The sequence below is a fragment of the Podarcis liolepis genome, assembly GCF_965112155.1.
Source record: "Podarcis liolepis genome assembly, chromosome: 3".
NCBI lineage: Eukaryota > Metazoa > Chordata > Lepidosauria > Squamata > Lacertidae > Podarcis > Podarcis liolepis.
In genome coordinates, this window is record NC_139557.1 from 106,676,620 (window position 1) to 106,693,726 (window position 17,107).

At 45.4% G+C, this 17,107-nt stretch overlaps 1 protein-coding gene across 11 annotated transcripts in view; it reads left to right on the forward strand.

Moving 5' to 3' along the window:
* Positions 1-506: 506 nt before the first annotated feature.
* The window catches only part of LOC310702799 (uncharacterized protein), a 328,820-nt gene continuing 312,219 nt past the window's right edge, over positions 507-17,107 (forward strand). For all 11 annotated transcript variants that reach the window (XR_014523607.1, XR_014523608.1, XM_083494955.1 and 8 more), the window contains exon 1: positions 507-715. Coding sequence is in view for 9 of the 11 variants with exons in the window: in XM_083494955.1 (XP_083351081.1) it covers positions 637-715 (79 nt within the window). In the remaining 2 variants the exon portion in view is untranslated. The remainder of the gene's footprint in view (positions 716-17,107) is intronic.

Sequence of the window (17,107 nt, forward strand, 5' to 3'; positions counted from 1 at the left end):
TGGCGAACCAGAGCAGCGCATGGAAATGCTGTTTACCTTCCCGCCGGAGTGGTACCTATTTACCTACTTGCACTGGCGTGCTTTTGAACTGCTAGGTTGGCAGGAGCAGGGACCGAGCAATGGGAGCTCACCCCGTCGCAGGGATTCGAACCACCGAGTTGGGCAGGAGCAAAAGATCTCCGTTGGTGGTGGTTGGTTTTTTTTTGGGGGGGGGGGATGCTTGCTGTACATGAGCCGCGTCCCCCCCTACCCGGGATCCGAAAAGTAGCTGAGTGATTTGGCATGCAAGGCTTCTGGGCTGGAGGAAGGAGCCCGATGAGTGAAACGCTTTGCACCGCAAACGTGTCATAATTAGATCCGAGAGAGAAGCTTCCTGTTTCCTTTTTCGGGGTTTTTTTTTCTTTTTTCCAAGCTGTCACACAAAATTTGAAACCAGCCGGTAACGTGACCCGCCGCACCAATGATGTGAGCCGAGCAAGGCGACTTTCATTTCTGGCGCCCGTTACAAACGCGAAGTTGTGCGCTCTTCGCTCCTGCGCACGTGGAAAGAGCTGGAGGAGATAATGGTATATCAGTTCTTGCAAGAGCGCCGCTTCTCTGTTATTTTAAAAATAGTCTTAAAACTGCGCTTGGCTCATGGACGGACCCCGACAGCTAACTTCAGCAGGCTGGCCAAACAGACCTAAGGAACCCCCCTCGGCAGGAAGCTATGCTGGTAAGACGCAACTTCATCCGTCTTTTTTACAACACTGCACTTTGCGCAACAGCTGGCTGCAGCTTTGGACGTGGAGCTCCTATAGCCTCGTTTGCAAATATCACGGGGGCTGTGTGTTAAAAGCTTCCACCGATCTGCTCTGTAACTGCCCCCTGCTCTAATTTTGGGGGAGGCAGGAAACACCCGGGTCTCAAGCGTGCCAGGAAACGCCTATGCCTGATCGGAAAGCCCTTCTCTCCGCGCAAATTACGCACCTGTTCTCTGGGTCGTTTCTTTCTCCAGGGGCTCCAGCCTTGGGCCGGAGTTTTTGGAAACGGGTATTATTAGACTCCGATTCAGCCCTATCCTGGTCTGCAGACGTAATTTGGAAACTTATCATTCATTCAGCTCAGTGATGTGGTCTTGTTCAGTAAAGTGGAAATAATTCAGGAGGGCTAGTAGTAACTTCTGATCAGAAATGTTGTTTTAGCGCTTTGGAAGCGGGCTTGCGGATGTGGTATGGCAGCAGGTCTTAGGTAAGGAGTATAGACAACAGGTTCTTGAATGAGGCAGAGGTCGTTCAGGAAGAAAACTGGAACCCGATTCCTGTTAGCGCTGTCTAATTCTAAGAACGCGAGGCAGATGCTGAGAATCAGTGTGTGTGACTTGCCTCACCTGTGGCTCACTTTTCCTCCACCAGCAATTGATACTTTTGCTGGAATCGTATCTGATGTTTTTGTTAAGTTCTGTTGTCTGGGTTTGGTTTGGTTTATTTTTTTAAAAAAATTGCAAATTGCATTTTTGAGGACTTGAACTAAAGGCAGGATAGACATACAGTTGTACCTCGGGTTACATACACTTCAGCTTACAGACTCCGCTAACCCAGAAATAGTACCTCGGGTTAAGAACTTTGCTTCAGGATGAGAACAGAAATCGCGCGGCAGCAGCAGGAGGCCCTATTAGCTGAAGTGGTGCTTCAGGTTAAGAACAGTTTCAGGTTAAGAACGGACCTCCAGAACGAATTAAGTACTTAACCCGAGGTACTACTGTACTTGTCTATTCTATGGGGGTACAAAGTGCTTTGGGCACCCCAGGGGAGTGTGTGGAGGGCAGGTCATTGGAACAGCCTGGAACAGCCAGTGTTTTATTCCCTCCCCCAGGAATGAATGGCAGCCATTGACTCATATGAGGGAAAGTAGCAGGATCCATGTTGGGGCATCACAGCAGATGGGAGGGGATAAAACCTAGCTGCACAGAGCCCCTTCTTTGAGAACTAACCTGCACCTATCTGCATAGACTCACTCTGCTACTGTATTCTGCTTTCTGGTCTTGACAACAGAATGTTGGTACAGTGGTACCTCGTGTTAAGTACATAATTCGTTCCAAAGGTCTGTTCTTAACTGAAGCACCGCTTTAGCTGATGGCCTCCTGCTGCCGCCACACTGCCGGAGCACGATTTCTGTTCTCATCCTGAAGCAATGTTCTTAACCTGAAGCACTATTTCTGGGTTAGCGGAGTCTGTAACCTGAAGTGTATGTAACCTGAGGTACCACTGTAATTGGCTTTGAAAGCTGAATGGATGGATTCAGTTATATTTTTTCTCCCTGAAATACACATTGTAATCTTAAAGCCATTTATTTGGGAATAATCCACAGGAAACTGAATGGGAGTGACTTCTGAGCAGACATGTTAAGTAGACTGTCAACTGGGGTGGGCGGAATGTGATGGCAGAATATTCGGAAGGTTCAGGTGCCAACATGGGAAGTTTAAAAACAGCAATTGCCATTTTCCAGGTGTTTTATGATCAATAAAGATAAGAGATGGACAAGTGAGGCCCAGAGGATTGTGTCTTGCTTCCAGACTTGGGTTTCCAAACAGTTTCTGTATTTAGTGAGACTAATTGACCTAGTTTGTTGCTGTTTTTTCATATTTGTAGCCAAGCCTTCCTCCAACAAGATCACTTCAGGCTGCCATTCGTGAACATTTTATGCTCACAAAAGCCCTATGAGGTAGCCTAGTCTGAAGGAATTTGACTGCCACCCGTTGGCTTTGTGGCAAGCAGGAACTCAAACCTGATCTAAGTCTAACTCCAGCAAGCTAGAGTGCTGGCTCTCATGTCTAGCCTTTCTCGTGTTGCTGTCAGTCAAGTTTTGCCAGAGCTGAACTGTCTGCATCAAAGCCAGACCCCGGCGCAAAATGAGCATTGCAGAACAAACTGACAAGAACAGAGCATTAAATGCAATGCACCTGTATTTTTTTATTATTTTGCAAGAACTTGGCTTTCCTGTGGCAGATGTTGCAAAATCTAGGGGCTTCCCATAGCATAGATGGTTACAGAGCTCTCTTCTCTAGAAATGGAAGGGAGAAGGCGTAGAAAGCATTGCAGGAATGAATAGGGCAATAAACATTTGAATCTTCTCTTTGGCCTTTAAACATGTCAGTATGAAATGTCTAATTCTGCTTTAGCCTGTTTTTAGCTTATTGTTGATTCTAATTACGTTCTGAATTTTTAAAATTACCTTTTTTTTAAACCTCTTCTTTTACTGACAATTTTAATGTTTGTTTTATTTTTTTTGTAAACTGCTTAGCGGTTCTATTCAGTACTGCCCCCAGCCCTATCTGGATGGGAGATGCTGGGTTTGAAGCCAAACCTTCTACAGCCATCAAGCTAGGCTGTTTCTCGTTGTTGCATTTTGTTAAATAAGTGAAATTTTGTTGGCATCCATCTATCTGAGTGCCCCACCCCCCGGGTGACATAGCATCACCCAAGTGCCCCCCCCCCCCGGGCGCAAGCCTGGGCAGAATGTATGGAGCTCCTGGGCTGCCCAGATGACAAAAATAAGCAAATATTTTTGGATTGACCCTGAAGGGGAAAGATCCACAGCTTTACTTACAGTGCTGCCAATCAAAAAAATCAGGACTGTGTTAGACTAGACCAATTTTGCAGCTTCATGTGTTCACAATCTCCTTTGTTGATATTATTCTTCCTTTACCGCCTGAAATATACTCGGAGTCACATAGTGATTTCATGCTCTTTACTGCGGCTCATAAAACACTGAATGAATTTCCCCCCAAACCTCTGGCTTTATATACGTTATTTACACATTGGGTCCCGTCTGATTGGCTGATTCCGCTTCCCTCCTGGAGCCTGATTGGGCTACTCCCAATATAAACCACGTGTCTGAAATAGTACAGGAGAACAATCCTGAAGCCATTTTGGCTCTCCCAAATTGACCTCAAATATTTCTCTGCAAGGAGGACGGAAATGGGAAAAGCTTTCCAGTTGTCTTTGGACTTGTAGGGGCTTACACCTCCCTGTAAATACAGTCTGGCAAGTATCTGTTAAGCTGAGCAAACTATCAATATGTGTAAGAGATTCAGGAACTACCATGTCAAAGGGATGGCCAGGCTACCCAGAAAAGGCAATCAGATAAGGTATTATCAGGTATCCTGGCAGACAGGAGAGAAGCAAAACACTCATACAGTGGTGCTCCGCAAGATGAATGCCTTGCAAGAAGGAAAACCCGCTAGACGAAAGGGTTTTCCGTTTTGGAGGTGCTTCGCAAAACGAATTTCCTATGGGCTCGCTTCGCAAGACGAAAATGTCTTGCGAGTTCCTGCGAGTTCCCCCCCCTTTTCCCCAAGCCGCTAAGTCGCTTAACAGCTGATCCGCTAAGCCGCTTAACAGCTGATCCGCTAAGCCACTTAACAGCTGATCCGCTAAGCCGCTTATCAGCTGATCCGCTAAGCCGCTAAACCGCTTATCAGCTGATCTGCTAAGCGGCTAATAGTGCTAATCCGCTAATCCGCTAATAGGGTTGCTTCGCAAGACAAAAAAACCGCAAGACAAAGAGACTCGCGGAACGGATTCTTTTCGTCTTGTGAGGCACCACTGTATTTCTGCTGGGGACCACCTCTTTCTGTGGTGTATGTTTTTGGGGAGGTGGTCTTGAGCTACAGGGGAGGCAACTTTCAAATGTCTATATAAGAGCTTGCACACCAATGTTCTAGGTCAGGGTTCAGCAACCTTTTTCAGCTATGGGCTGATCCACCGTCCCTCAGACCATGTGGTAAAAGGTAAAGGTACGGGCCAGTCTTGACAGACTCTAGGGTTGTGCGCTCATCTCACTCTAGAGGCCGGGAGCCAGCGCTGTCCGCAGACACTTCCGGGTCACGTGGCCAGCGTGACAAGCTGCATCTGGCGAGCCAGCACCAGCGCAGCACACGGAACGCTGTTTACCTTCCCGCTGGTAAGCGGTCCCTATTTATCTACTTGCACCCGGGGGTGCTTTCGAACTGCTAGGTTGGCAGGTGCTGGGACCGAGCGACGGGAGCGCACCCTGCCGCAGGGATTCCAACCGCCAACCATGCGATCGGCAAGTCCTAGGCGCTGAGGTTTTACCCACAGCGCCACCCGCGTCCCCTAGACCATGTGGTAGGCCGGACTATATTTTTTGGGGGGAAATGAACAAATTCCTATGCCCCACAAATAACCCAGAGATGCATTTTAAATAAAAGGACACCTTCTACTCATATAAAAACACGCTGATTCCCAGACTGTCCGCAGGCCGGATTTAGAAGGTGATTGGGCCGCATCCGGCCCCCGGGCCTTAGTTTACCTACCCTGTTCTAGGTCCCTAGTCTCCTCCCTCCCTGCGTGGGGTGAGCGGGGGACCCTGTTGCAACAGTTAATAAAGATCAGGCTTACTAGCTGCTTTGTTCCTCAATATTCTCTGGTTGGCCTCTGTTATTTTCTCCTACCGATAGAGAACCTACTTAAGGACTCTATATGGGCTCTTAGATACCCCATAAGGGAAAGGGAGCAGTATTTTTCTTTACAACTGTTACGTACTGAGTTGAATAGGATCCAAACTGCAGCAGTCTGATTGGTCCTAGAACAATAGGATCCAAATTGCAGCAGTCTGATTGGTCCTAGAACAATAGGATTCAGAATGCAGCAGTCTGATTGGTCCTAGAACAATGCAGCAGTATGATTGGTTGGCAGGAACCACCCAATCATGCTCCAGATATAAGTGAATCCACAACCTGATTGGCTTACAGTAGAATTCCAGAATTAGCCAATCATGTGCAGCCCATTGTGTAAATAATGTATAAATAATATAAATATATAGATATATAAATAATGTGTAAATAATATAAAGCAGATACTTTGAGGGGACTTTCATTCATTCCTCCTCACCACTATGAGCTGAATAAAGAGCATGAAATCACTTTGCGACTCTGAGTATATTTCAACAACGCTAGGTAAAGCTGCGAAACACTCCCTGTCTGAAGCCCAGGAGAGCAGCTTTTCCTCAGTGTAGGCAGTGCTAAACTAGATGGACCAATGGGAAAGGCGGCTTTCCCTGTTCTTTTGTTCCTGATCTCCTATGCAAAGGTGAGAGTTCCATCTGTTGTTCTGCCTACTTGGCTTCTGCCATGGGGCTCCCAGAAGGTTCTCTATGTGGGAATGTAGCTCTTGGGGTGAAAAGGTTTGCCCATACCGACTCTATTCACATTCTTTTCTAGTGATTGACTCATTTGGGGAGGAAAATAGGTTCTTTGATGGCACTTCTCTAAGCCAAGCTGGTTGACCTATTTTTTTTAGGCCTTGCTAAATCCATTGATCAAACCCACATTTACTAATTTCAGAATTAGGGGGGAAACTGGCACCCAGGAATTTAGAGGATCATTGCCTCCTACAAAACCATACCACTAGCTTGTAAAAAAAAAAAAATTGTCTTTAGAGTCCTCCACCCCTTAAAAAATACAAAAATGAAGAAGAAAAAAGCAACTCTGGGGATTGCATAATCATTGTGCTACATCACAGTTTTAAGTGCCATCGTTTTGTCAGTCAAATAGCAACTGTCGTAATAGTAAACCACAGCACTGGGTTAATCCTATGCTCTTTCATAACTTTCCTTACTCATTTGTAAACTGGACTGTGGGTTAAAAAGAAGTTTAAAAACCTTGCTATTCATCCCTAGCAAGTGGTTTTGGCTCAGACATGTGGTCTATACATTTATGTATGTACTTGCTTGGTACATCTATGAACATTTATTTTACATATATAAGACCTTAAAATTCTTATAACACTATACATTATGTTAGGACTTGTTAACTAAGCATTAGTTTCCACAAGGCAGCTGTGAAGTCCAGTCCCACCATGGTAGCACAATATCGTGTGCATTTATCAACAGAGATATTGCCTGAATTTGATGAAGTTACGTAACTGAGGCTTTACGTAAGTCAATGAACACATTGCATTTTTTGTTTCTTTTAACAAGTGATTCATTCCACATCTCTGAACAGGGTTTTGTTTTTGCTTTTGCTTTGTTTCGCTTCAAAATGTGGGAACATTTGACTTTGATTAGCAAGAGGCCTATTTTAGTTTCCTGTCTCATATCTTCTACCAGGAAAAACGGAGGAGTTTGCTTGTCAAAAAGGAGTCCTCGGCACCCCCTCCCCGCAAAGTCTAAACACGTTTTTGGTGGCATTATTTCTGAGTGCATAGGTTTAACTTGTAAAACACCTTGACCTTTGTCAGCCAGATGAAATGCTACCCTTCGCTTTCAAATGGAAATACGTACAAGCTTACAAAGTGTTGCCATTTAAACTGGTTAGCCTGAAGGAGGAAGCTCTTGAAAGGAAAAGGAGAGAAGTACCTAGCCCCTGCTTGACTCTTCTCCTCATCCCCACTTTTATCTGTTTTGGGTGAAACTATAATATAATATAATATAATATAATATAATATAATATAATATAATATAAAGCAGAGACATCACATTGCCAACAAAAGTCCATATAGTTAAAGCTATGGTTTTCCCAGTAGTGATGTGTGGAAGTGAGAGCTGGACCATAAAGAAGGCTGATCGCTGAAGAATTGATGCTTTTGAATTATGGTGCTGGAGGAGACTCTTGAGAGTCCCATGGACTGCAAGAAGATCAAACCTCTCCATTCTGAAGGAAATCAGCCCTGAGTGCTCACTGGAAGGACAGATCCTGAAGCTGAGGCTCCAATACTTTGGCCACCTCATGAAAAGAGAAGACTCCCTGGAAAAGACCCTGATGTTGGGAAAGATGGAGGGCACAAGGAGAAGGGGACGACGGAGGACGAGATGGTTGGACAGTGTTTTTGAATCTACCAGCATGAGTTTGACCAAACTGCGGGAGGCAGTGGAAGACAGGAGTGCCTGGCGTGCTCTGGTCCATGGGGTCACGAAGAGTCGGACACAACTAAACAACAACATAATTTCGTTGTCCCCGAGAGGGGGCAATGACAATAAAGATATTATTATTATTATTATTATTATTATTATTTATTATATAACTACAATTTTCTTGCTAGAATACCGGTACTGCTTTCTGATCCGAAATTCTTCGTGGCAATAGGGGTTGCAGACTGAAAATGAGAGCCAACTTCCACCCTTGCAGGGCAGGCTCCAGCGTTGATGGGCAAAGCGCCCTCTGGTGGTAAAGGTAAAGGTACCCCTGCCCGTACGGGCCAGTCTTGACAGATTCTAGGGTTGTGCGCTCATCTCACTCTGTAGGCCGGGAGCCAGTGCTGTCCGCAGACACTTCCGGGTCACGTGGCCAGCGTGACAAGCTGCACCTGGCGAGCCAGCGCAGCACACGGAACGCCGTTTACCTTCCCGCTGGTACACCCCGCCGCAGGGATTCGAACCGCCGACCACGCGATCGGCAAGTCCTAGGCGCTGAGGTTTTACCCACAGCGCCACCCGCATCCATGCCCTCTGGTGGACCGCCTCTTATTACAACAATGGGCTCCCTAAGATGGTTGGAGGGCACCTTGTACGCCTCATTCCGGCGACACCTGCAGCCAAGCTGGTGCCAAACGTATTGCTCTGCTTTCCTTTAGAGAACACAACACCAGCGAGGCCGAGAGGGGGGTCTTGTTGTCTGGGCAGCCCAGGACCTCCATACATGCTCACACTGCCCAGGCGTGTGCCCTGGGGAGGGCACTTTGCTGCTGCTAATACAGTGGTTTGGCTTCACCCTTGGAGGTGCACTCCATTGTGTCTCAAAGGAGTCATGATGCCATCTTATCAGACCTGGTGGAGTGAGAAGGCCCAAGTAAGGATGAACTCATTTAAAAGTTCTAAGAAGTTCTTAACAGTTCTAAAAAGTCCTAAAAATAATAATACAAAGAACTTGGAGAGTCGCTGCCAGTCAAAGCACTGGGCAGTGGTGTTACATGTTTTGGGGTTTTGTTGGGGGAGGGGAACCACAGCTCAGTGGTAGAGTACGTGCTCTGAGCCTCAGTCTCTGGTATTTCTAGTTAAAAGGATGAGCGTTCAGGTGATCTCTGCCTGAAAAGCCTCTGTCAATCACTCAGAAAATGAACTAGATGGACAGATAAGGCAGCTTCCAATGAATATGCCAGTTTTTCTTTTTCCCTTTTCTTAAAAAAAGGTTAGCATCCCCTCTGGAAGTCTGTTTTTAGAAGGCTACTAAAATGGGCACAGCATCAGATATTTTTAAACTTTCATGTTTCCTCTTTTTTGTGGCGGAATCATGTTTTTTTGCCATTCTCTTTGGCAGCAGCGCCACCTGCTGTTGAAAGCAAAGGCGACGAAAGATGAAGGGTAAGAAAGAGCCTCAAGTGTTTTCCTCTTGCGAAGAAAGAAGTCGAAAATCTGTTTGTGCGAATGTGTAATTTTCATTGGCTGAAATGCACGTTCAGGGTTTGTTTGTTTTTGACTGCGTTTCTTTCAAGCTCCACTGCCTAAGGTTGGAGAGAGGTGTGTTTTTTCTCTCTCCATAGATTTTAAGTTAGTCTCAAAAGAATGGGCCTAGCTGTGGTACATACATCTGTAGCACTTTCATCTATGAAAAAATGGTGTCTTTGTAGGCTTTCTGTACTGTGGCAAATACTGTTTAATCAGAGGTGACAGTATGGTGAAAATGAAACCAAGAGACATGATGGCTCTTTCAAGAATCTCAAAGATTATGGTGTTTCCCCCGCGTAACTTGCATTGATTCTAATGTCAGCTTTTTAAAGATACCAGTTAGGTTGCTTCATCTTTAATAGTTATATAGAAGAGGCGATTGCATGACAAGCTACACCTGCTAAAATTACCTCTTCCACACATCTGTTGCAGGAGCTCTTCCCCTTGCACCAGATGAATACCGTTTTATTTGCCTGGCCTTTTTAGATCTTTTGTCTACTCTGTTCTATAAATTGTTGTATTTTTTAAAACTCTTTTTTAAGCTGCTCTGGAATACCCTTTGGGGCTGATGATGTGTGGGCAATTAAATCTAAACTAATAAATATTCATACATATGCTCAAACAGCAGAACAGGAACACTCTTGGAGCTCATCTGCGCCACTCCTGAAATTCCACATTTTCCAAATCTGTTTTGTGCATTATAGCATTCTGTGGCTCAGTACCTATGCAGTTAGTTAGCTGTTCTCTCATTCTTTTGTACCAGGAACACACATTGGGCCTATTGTTACTTCAGATCTAGAGTCTTGTTGCTTCTTCTTCCTCCTCTTCCTCCTTCTCCTCCTTCTCTTTAAATTTAACCTGCCCATGGACACTTCGTAAGCAGTCCATAAAACCTCCTGATGTGTCCTAACATTAGCTCTCCCTTGATAGATAAAGGAAACTCCAGCTTGTGGTCCTTACTAGCCAACAAAAATTACAATCCATTCTCAGGCACGCCTCCTACTTAAGGTGCAAGGGGGTCTTCCTCCCTGGTAAATCTACCCAGAAAGAGAAAGTTTCACTCAGATATTAACAGCAGCAACAATGAAAACAAAATGAGGACTGAGGACAGTGGCTTTGGCACAGAGGACAGGGCAAAATAGGATAACCCAAAAAACGTGATATGGCAAGTGCACATTACAAGACACAGTGCCATGTGCAATCGATTTAGAAAACCTTTTTGCATTACTATTGGTTAAGGAGAAAGCAGATCTTAGCTTCAGAAAGATTGACATGCTACCAAGTCAGTAGAAACATCATGTGGTTCCTGCAAATAAAATATGAAAGCAGCAGCCTACATGGCAAATTTTGAGATGGTGTGGGTGATCTCTTTGTTTCCTTTGCACAATCCATCGCAAATTTCAGGCTCATTCATTCCCTCCTGTTTTGTGTGCAAGAAGCAAAGTATGAGAGCTCTCCATTGTGTCATACGCTGGACGACTGTGGTCCATTTGGACTGTAGCTAGCTTAAGAAAGCCATAATTAAACCATGGTTCATGAGCCTGGCTTGACAACCCACTAGAGTTTAAGCAAGCTGCAGTGCTGCCTGTTCAGACAAATGGGAAACTGTGGTTGGTTTAAAAGAGAAAGCAGATGCTCACCAGATGTATGTACCAGATGAGGAGAGGGAGCATGTGAAGCTTGCATCTCCACACCCAAACTGGTCCACTTATAGTTCACATGTGAAAATGCCCCCAGTTTATGCAGAGTAATCTGTCATTCTTCCCACTAAGATCAGTAAGATGAACACATAATTGTGACATGTTTTCCTCTTGAGATCCACCGCTTACTGTTATTTGTAGTAAACCAGGAATGAGAAGCATATAACTCTCTGAATGGCTCATAATTAAAGATCAGTAATATTTAATGTCCATTCATAATGTCCTTGTGTTCTGTTTAAGAACCAGGAGGTTTTTGTTGTTGTTGTTGGCAATGCAATGGATCAAGAGCAATATACATTGCATTTTCACCTTTAAGCGGTAGATGGCACTAGCGACACACTATTGCTGTCACGTCCTGATTTTTCATGTTTTCCTTGTGTGAGGAAGGCATATATATTTAAGTCCAAAACAAGATCACATTAAAACACACACACCAGCACTTGGCATGTCTGTAAACACAAAGGCCAAAAAGCAGCTGCCACTTCTGATCAGAACCACAGAACAGTTTCCACAAGGTCTTCTGAGGACAAGTTAAAAAAAAAATATATTAAAGGAACTCCTCCGAGGCTCTAATTTAAGAGCCTTGCATGACTCATGTAAACAGAAGTGGCGCAACTGGTGAGTAATCCTGATAGCGCCTTTCTGTAAATATTTAATCGCAGTCAGGCTTCCAATGAGCCAGTCGGATTTTGGGTATTAAGACAATTACGATCTTAAAGGAAAGACGTGAGGAACGGGAAGGAGCTGTTCTCGTTGCATGAGATCTGCTGCTTGTTTTTCTATATTTACTGTTGACCCCCTTTGTCGCATATATTTTAAATTGGTTTTTCTAATTGTTGTAAGCCGTGCAGAGAACTTGGTTCTAGAACGGCATATGAATGGCCTAAAATAAGTAAAGTAAATATATAAATGAAATTCAAAATTCAGCCTACAAACTGAGGTATAATGACACTTTTGCTGCAGATGGAAATATCAGTATTTTGACATTCAGTGTGTGAACCCATGAACATTTTGGGGACAAAAGAAGAGCTTTGAGAGGACGTTCAAAATTCTCTGCAGAAAGCAGAGTGGCTTTCTCTTGTTCCCTGACTGTTCCGCTGTCAGCGCAGGATCATATACGATCACTGCTACATCACCCAATCAGATTTGCCTATGGATAATGTTGGGGGGTGGAGGAAACCAGTGCTTTGCCCTCAAAATAAACTCATGAGAGGGAGGGAAGTTCTGTCTCTGTTGCTCAAGCTGTGCTAGCAACACATCACCCTGATTGCCTATGCAATTGTGGTGCACCTGTAAACGTTTTCACCCACTTTGGAGGCCTCTGTCAAAATCACAAAAGGGGGGGTGCTTTCTGTAGGTGTTTGCAACCCCTTCTCTTGCTCTGGCCCTGTGAACTGACTGAAATTTTAGAGTAAATAAGGTGTGCTGATTACTTGGTCGAGGAATAGGTAGTTGATAGCCTTGTGGACTTGAAACATTTAACTCCACCTACAGTAGGTTTTACAGTAAAAACCTAGCGGATGCGGGTGGCGCTGTGGGTTAAACCACAGAGCCTAGGACTTGCCGATCAGAAGGTCGGCAGTTTGAATCCCTACGATGGAGTGAGCTCCCGTTGCTCGGTCCCTGCTCCTGCCAACCTAGCAGTTCAAAAGCACGTGCAAGTAGATAAATAGGTACCACTCCGGCAGGAAGGTAAACGGCGTTTCCGTGCACTGCTCTGGTTCGCCAGAAGCGGCTTAGTCACGCTGGCCACATGACCCGGAAGCTGTACGCTGGCTCCCTCGGTCAGTAAAGTGAGATGAGTGCCACAACCCCAGAGTCGGCCACAACTGGACCTAATGGTCAGGGGTCCCTTTACCTTTACCTTTACCTTTACAGTAGGTTTTGTCGGTAGACCAGCCTTTGCAACCTTGCACCATCCAGATGTTTTGAATTGCCGTTCCCACCTGCCCCTGCCAACACAACCGCCGTGTCTGAGGAAGATGGGAGCCACAGTCTAAAAGATACAAGGGGGCACCGTGCAGGTGGAAGCTGTGAGATAGGGAACCAGGCAGAGGGCCTTCTCGGTAGTGACACCCGCCCTGTGGAACGCCCTCCCAATTACCAGAACAATTACCAGACTTTCAGAAGACATCTGAAGGTAGCCCTGTTTAGGGAAGCTTTTAACGTTTGATGCATTACTGTATTTTAATATTTTGTTGAAAACCGCCCAGAGTGGCTGAGGAAGCCCAGCCAGATGGGTGAGGTATAAATAAATTATTATTATTATTATTATTATTATTATTATTATTATTATTATTTATTTATTTATTTATTATTATTGACTTTTATGCAATTTCTAGATGTTTGCTTCCCCAGTGAGAGACAAAAACAGGAACCACCACTACCTCACCCCAGGGAAGTCCCGTGCTTCCTTGGGTGGTTGCAGTCTCTCGGGGAAGGATCACAATGACTGAGGAGAAAAGGGAAATTCATAGCTTGGGGATACAAGCTGAGGTTGGTTCTCTAAAGGCGGTCTAGAGAGTAGTGAATCCTAGAATCATAGAATCACAGAATCATAGAATCATAGAATCATAGAGTTCGAAGAGACCACAAGGGCCATCGAGTCCAACCCCCTGCCAAGCAGGAAACACCATCAGAGCACTCCTGACATATGGTTGTCAAGCCTCTGCTTAAAGACCTCCAAAGAAGGAGACTCCACCACACTCCCTGGAGCAAATTCCACTGTCGAACAGCTCTTACTGTCAGGAAGTTCTTCCTAATGTTTAGGTGGAATCTTCTTTCTTGTAGTTTGGATCCATTGCTCCGTGTACGCTTGTCTGGAGCAGCAGAAAACAACCTTTCTCCCTCCTCTATGTGACATCCTTTTATATATTTGAACATGGCTATCATATCACCCCTTAACCTCCTCTTCTCCAGGCTAAACATGCCCAGCTCCCTTAGCCGTTCCTCATAAGGCATCGTTTCCAGGCCTTTGACCATTTTGGTTGCCCTCCTCTGGACACGTTCCAGTTTGTCAGTGTCCTTCTTGAACTGTGGTGCCCAGAACTGGACACAGTACTCCAGGTGAGGTCTGACCAGAGCAGAATACAGTGGCACTATTACTTCCCTTGATCTAGATGCTATGCTCCTATTGATGCAGCCTAGAATTGCATTGGCTTTTTTAGCTGCCGCGTCACAGTGGTTGGAGAAGCAGATAGCAAGACTGGGCTAAGGTGGCAAGGAAGGTCTTGAGGGGAAGCGAGGCCTCAAAGCAACAGGTAGCTTTTATAAAAACATACCACATCCACCCCAAACAACACACTTGTGCAATGAAGGGGACCATCCTGCTGGAACTATGTGTTGTGATGAGTTAGCTCTGCATAGCTTAGGTCAGGGACACTCGCAAGTGGCCTTTGGCTTCTTCTCTCCTTTCCATGGGGCAGATGCTATGAGTTGGCCTCAGGTGTTAGAGAAGAGGTTCATATAAGAAAAGCACAGGAGAGGTGGAGCCAAGCCAAGAGCCTCTTGGGACCCAAGGAAGCCTATCGTATTCCACAGAGCTATTGAATTTGCTTGGCAAACTCCTCTTTCTCTGCCCACACTGCTAACCCTGCTCATGCGTTTGACTAGCAGCAACTGCCCTGGGAAAGAGCCGGTGTGTGGATTGTGGCTGTCTGGTGTCAGCTGGTTTCTTTTGCACAGTTTCTTACCCTTCCGGTCTTGAATTCAATTCGCCACATTTCCAAACAAAGTTCATGTGTCGTTCTTGAAAAGACCTCATGCAAATTTTAGTATACTGTGGTGCCCCGCAAGACGAATGCCTCGCAAGACGGAAAACTCGCTAGACGAAAGAGTTTTCCGTTTTGGAGGTGCTTCGCAAAACAAATCTCCTATGGGCTTGCTTCGCAAGACGACAATGTCTTGCGAGTTCCTGCTGGTTTTTTCCCCTCCCCCCCTTTTTCTAAGCCGCTAAGCCGCTTATCAGCTGATCCGATCAGCAGATAAGCCGCTAAAAGCCGCTAATAGCGCTAATCTGCTAATCCGTCAATGGGCTTGCTTCGCAAGACGAAAAAACCGCTAGACAAAGAGAATCACAGAACGGATTCTTTCGTCTTGCGAGGCACCACTGTACACACTATTGAATGCAATTTTTTCCTAATATGTATATTCATTGTGTAATGTGTTTTTCTGTATACATTTCTGCACTGCAAAATTCGGAGAAGCGGGTCAACTTTGACAGGTAGCTGGGAGCACCCACATATTGGTCACCTGGTGATTGACAGGTGGGGGACCCCACCCACTTGTCAGAAATTGGCTTGTCAGGTAGGAGGTGATAAAGATCTGGATTCCCAGGTCAAAAACCTTCCCCATCCCTGCCCCTGGAGTCTCATTGCACAATGACTTATTTATTTAGTTATTCTCCCCCTCCACAACCCTTATTCTCACAACCCTGTTCAGAGGTTCATAGACAGTGAATAGCCCAAAGTCACCTGGCGAGTTTCATGGCCGTATAGGGATTTGAACCCTGTTCTTCCAGGGCCTAATCCGACACGCTAACCACGGTATCAGCCAAACATATTCACTTCCATTTGTTGAAAGGAACAACACTTGAGGGGATGTGATCTGAAATCTTCCCCTTTGTATGGGTGTTCAAGATGGGCGATGGTTTTGTGACACAATCGGGCCGCCTTAGCTTTTTTGGGGGGAGTGGGGAACATATTCTGGTATGGTGCCAACACTATCCAATTTATTTGACGACTTTGTGCATCAGACAAAATGTTCTCGACCCCGTGGAAACATACAGTGCGATTATGTTGACGTCTTCGAAACCTTGCAGGATGCATTGTTGATCTTTTCTTACCAGGTGATATAAAAGCCGTTTTTGGTTCCCTTCCCTTATTTTGGCTCTTAAACAGAAGAAAACAAAACAAATCTGAGGTGGGATGGATTGATTTCTTTTTGTGGGATCATGACAAAGAAGCTCACTTTTTTGGGGGGGGGAGAATCGCTCTGTTTTATACAAAGCACTGCACACATTGGTGGTGCTATGGAAATCGCGAAATAACAATAATAAATAGCTTGGGTGCCTCTCTCAGTGTTTTTAATCTGGTGGCATTATTTTTAAGTCCTTTTCGTTCCGGTGGGAGCGCCTCGCCGTCAAACGACGTGTTACATGTGCCCAGCCCTACTTGACGGCGAGCAACAGTCAAGAAATTAGTTTCATTAAATCTTGCCTCTTGTCCCCCGATGATCTCAGCGCACATAGGCCGCTGTGCCTTCCAAGCCAGAGATTAGTCTCCACCAACTGTGAATGGAAGGAGAAACCTGATCTCTGAAAAAACAAAGACTTCCTCCCCCCACCCCCCCACTTCCCGCCCCTCTTGCCTCTCTGTACATTGTGAGCTGCTGGCTTCTACGGTCCAAGGTATTCTCCCTGGCAGGCCTGCTGTAGCCATCCAGAGTCTCTTATCTGCCAACTGCAGTCAAACCAATTTTTAAAAAGGGCTGAATAAGACGGAGCTTATCTGGAGAGCCGAGGCCTTATCTCTAGCCTGTTTGGGAGCTAGCAGCCCACTGTGTTTACAGGGAGAGGAAAGAAATTTCTCAGAAGGCAGCGGGAATTTTTTCCGGCAAGATTTCTGGTCCTTGGCGACTTGGAAGTCCTACGGAGGAAAGCTTTTTAAAGTGCACAAGCCGGTGGCTTTTGTCACGAATCAGTTTCAAGTCAAGTGTCTTGAAATCTTTGGTGGGAATTTGGGCAGCCCTGACTTGTTTCTTTTGTGGTTCAGAAATTACAGAAAGAAAGAAAGAAAGAAAGAAAGAAAGAAAGAAAGAAAGAAAGAGACTCAAGCAGGCAGCATAGAAGCAGGAAATGACATCTGCAGTCAGAAGTATAAGCATGATCCATCGTTTCAACTATGCATCCCTCCCCATTGTAAATCGCTAGTCAGAGGATGGCGTATTGGTCTCAAGCAGGCATGGCCAAACTTGGCCCTCCAGCTGTTATGGGACTACAACTCCCATCATCCCTAGCTAACAGG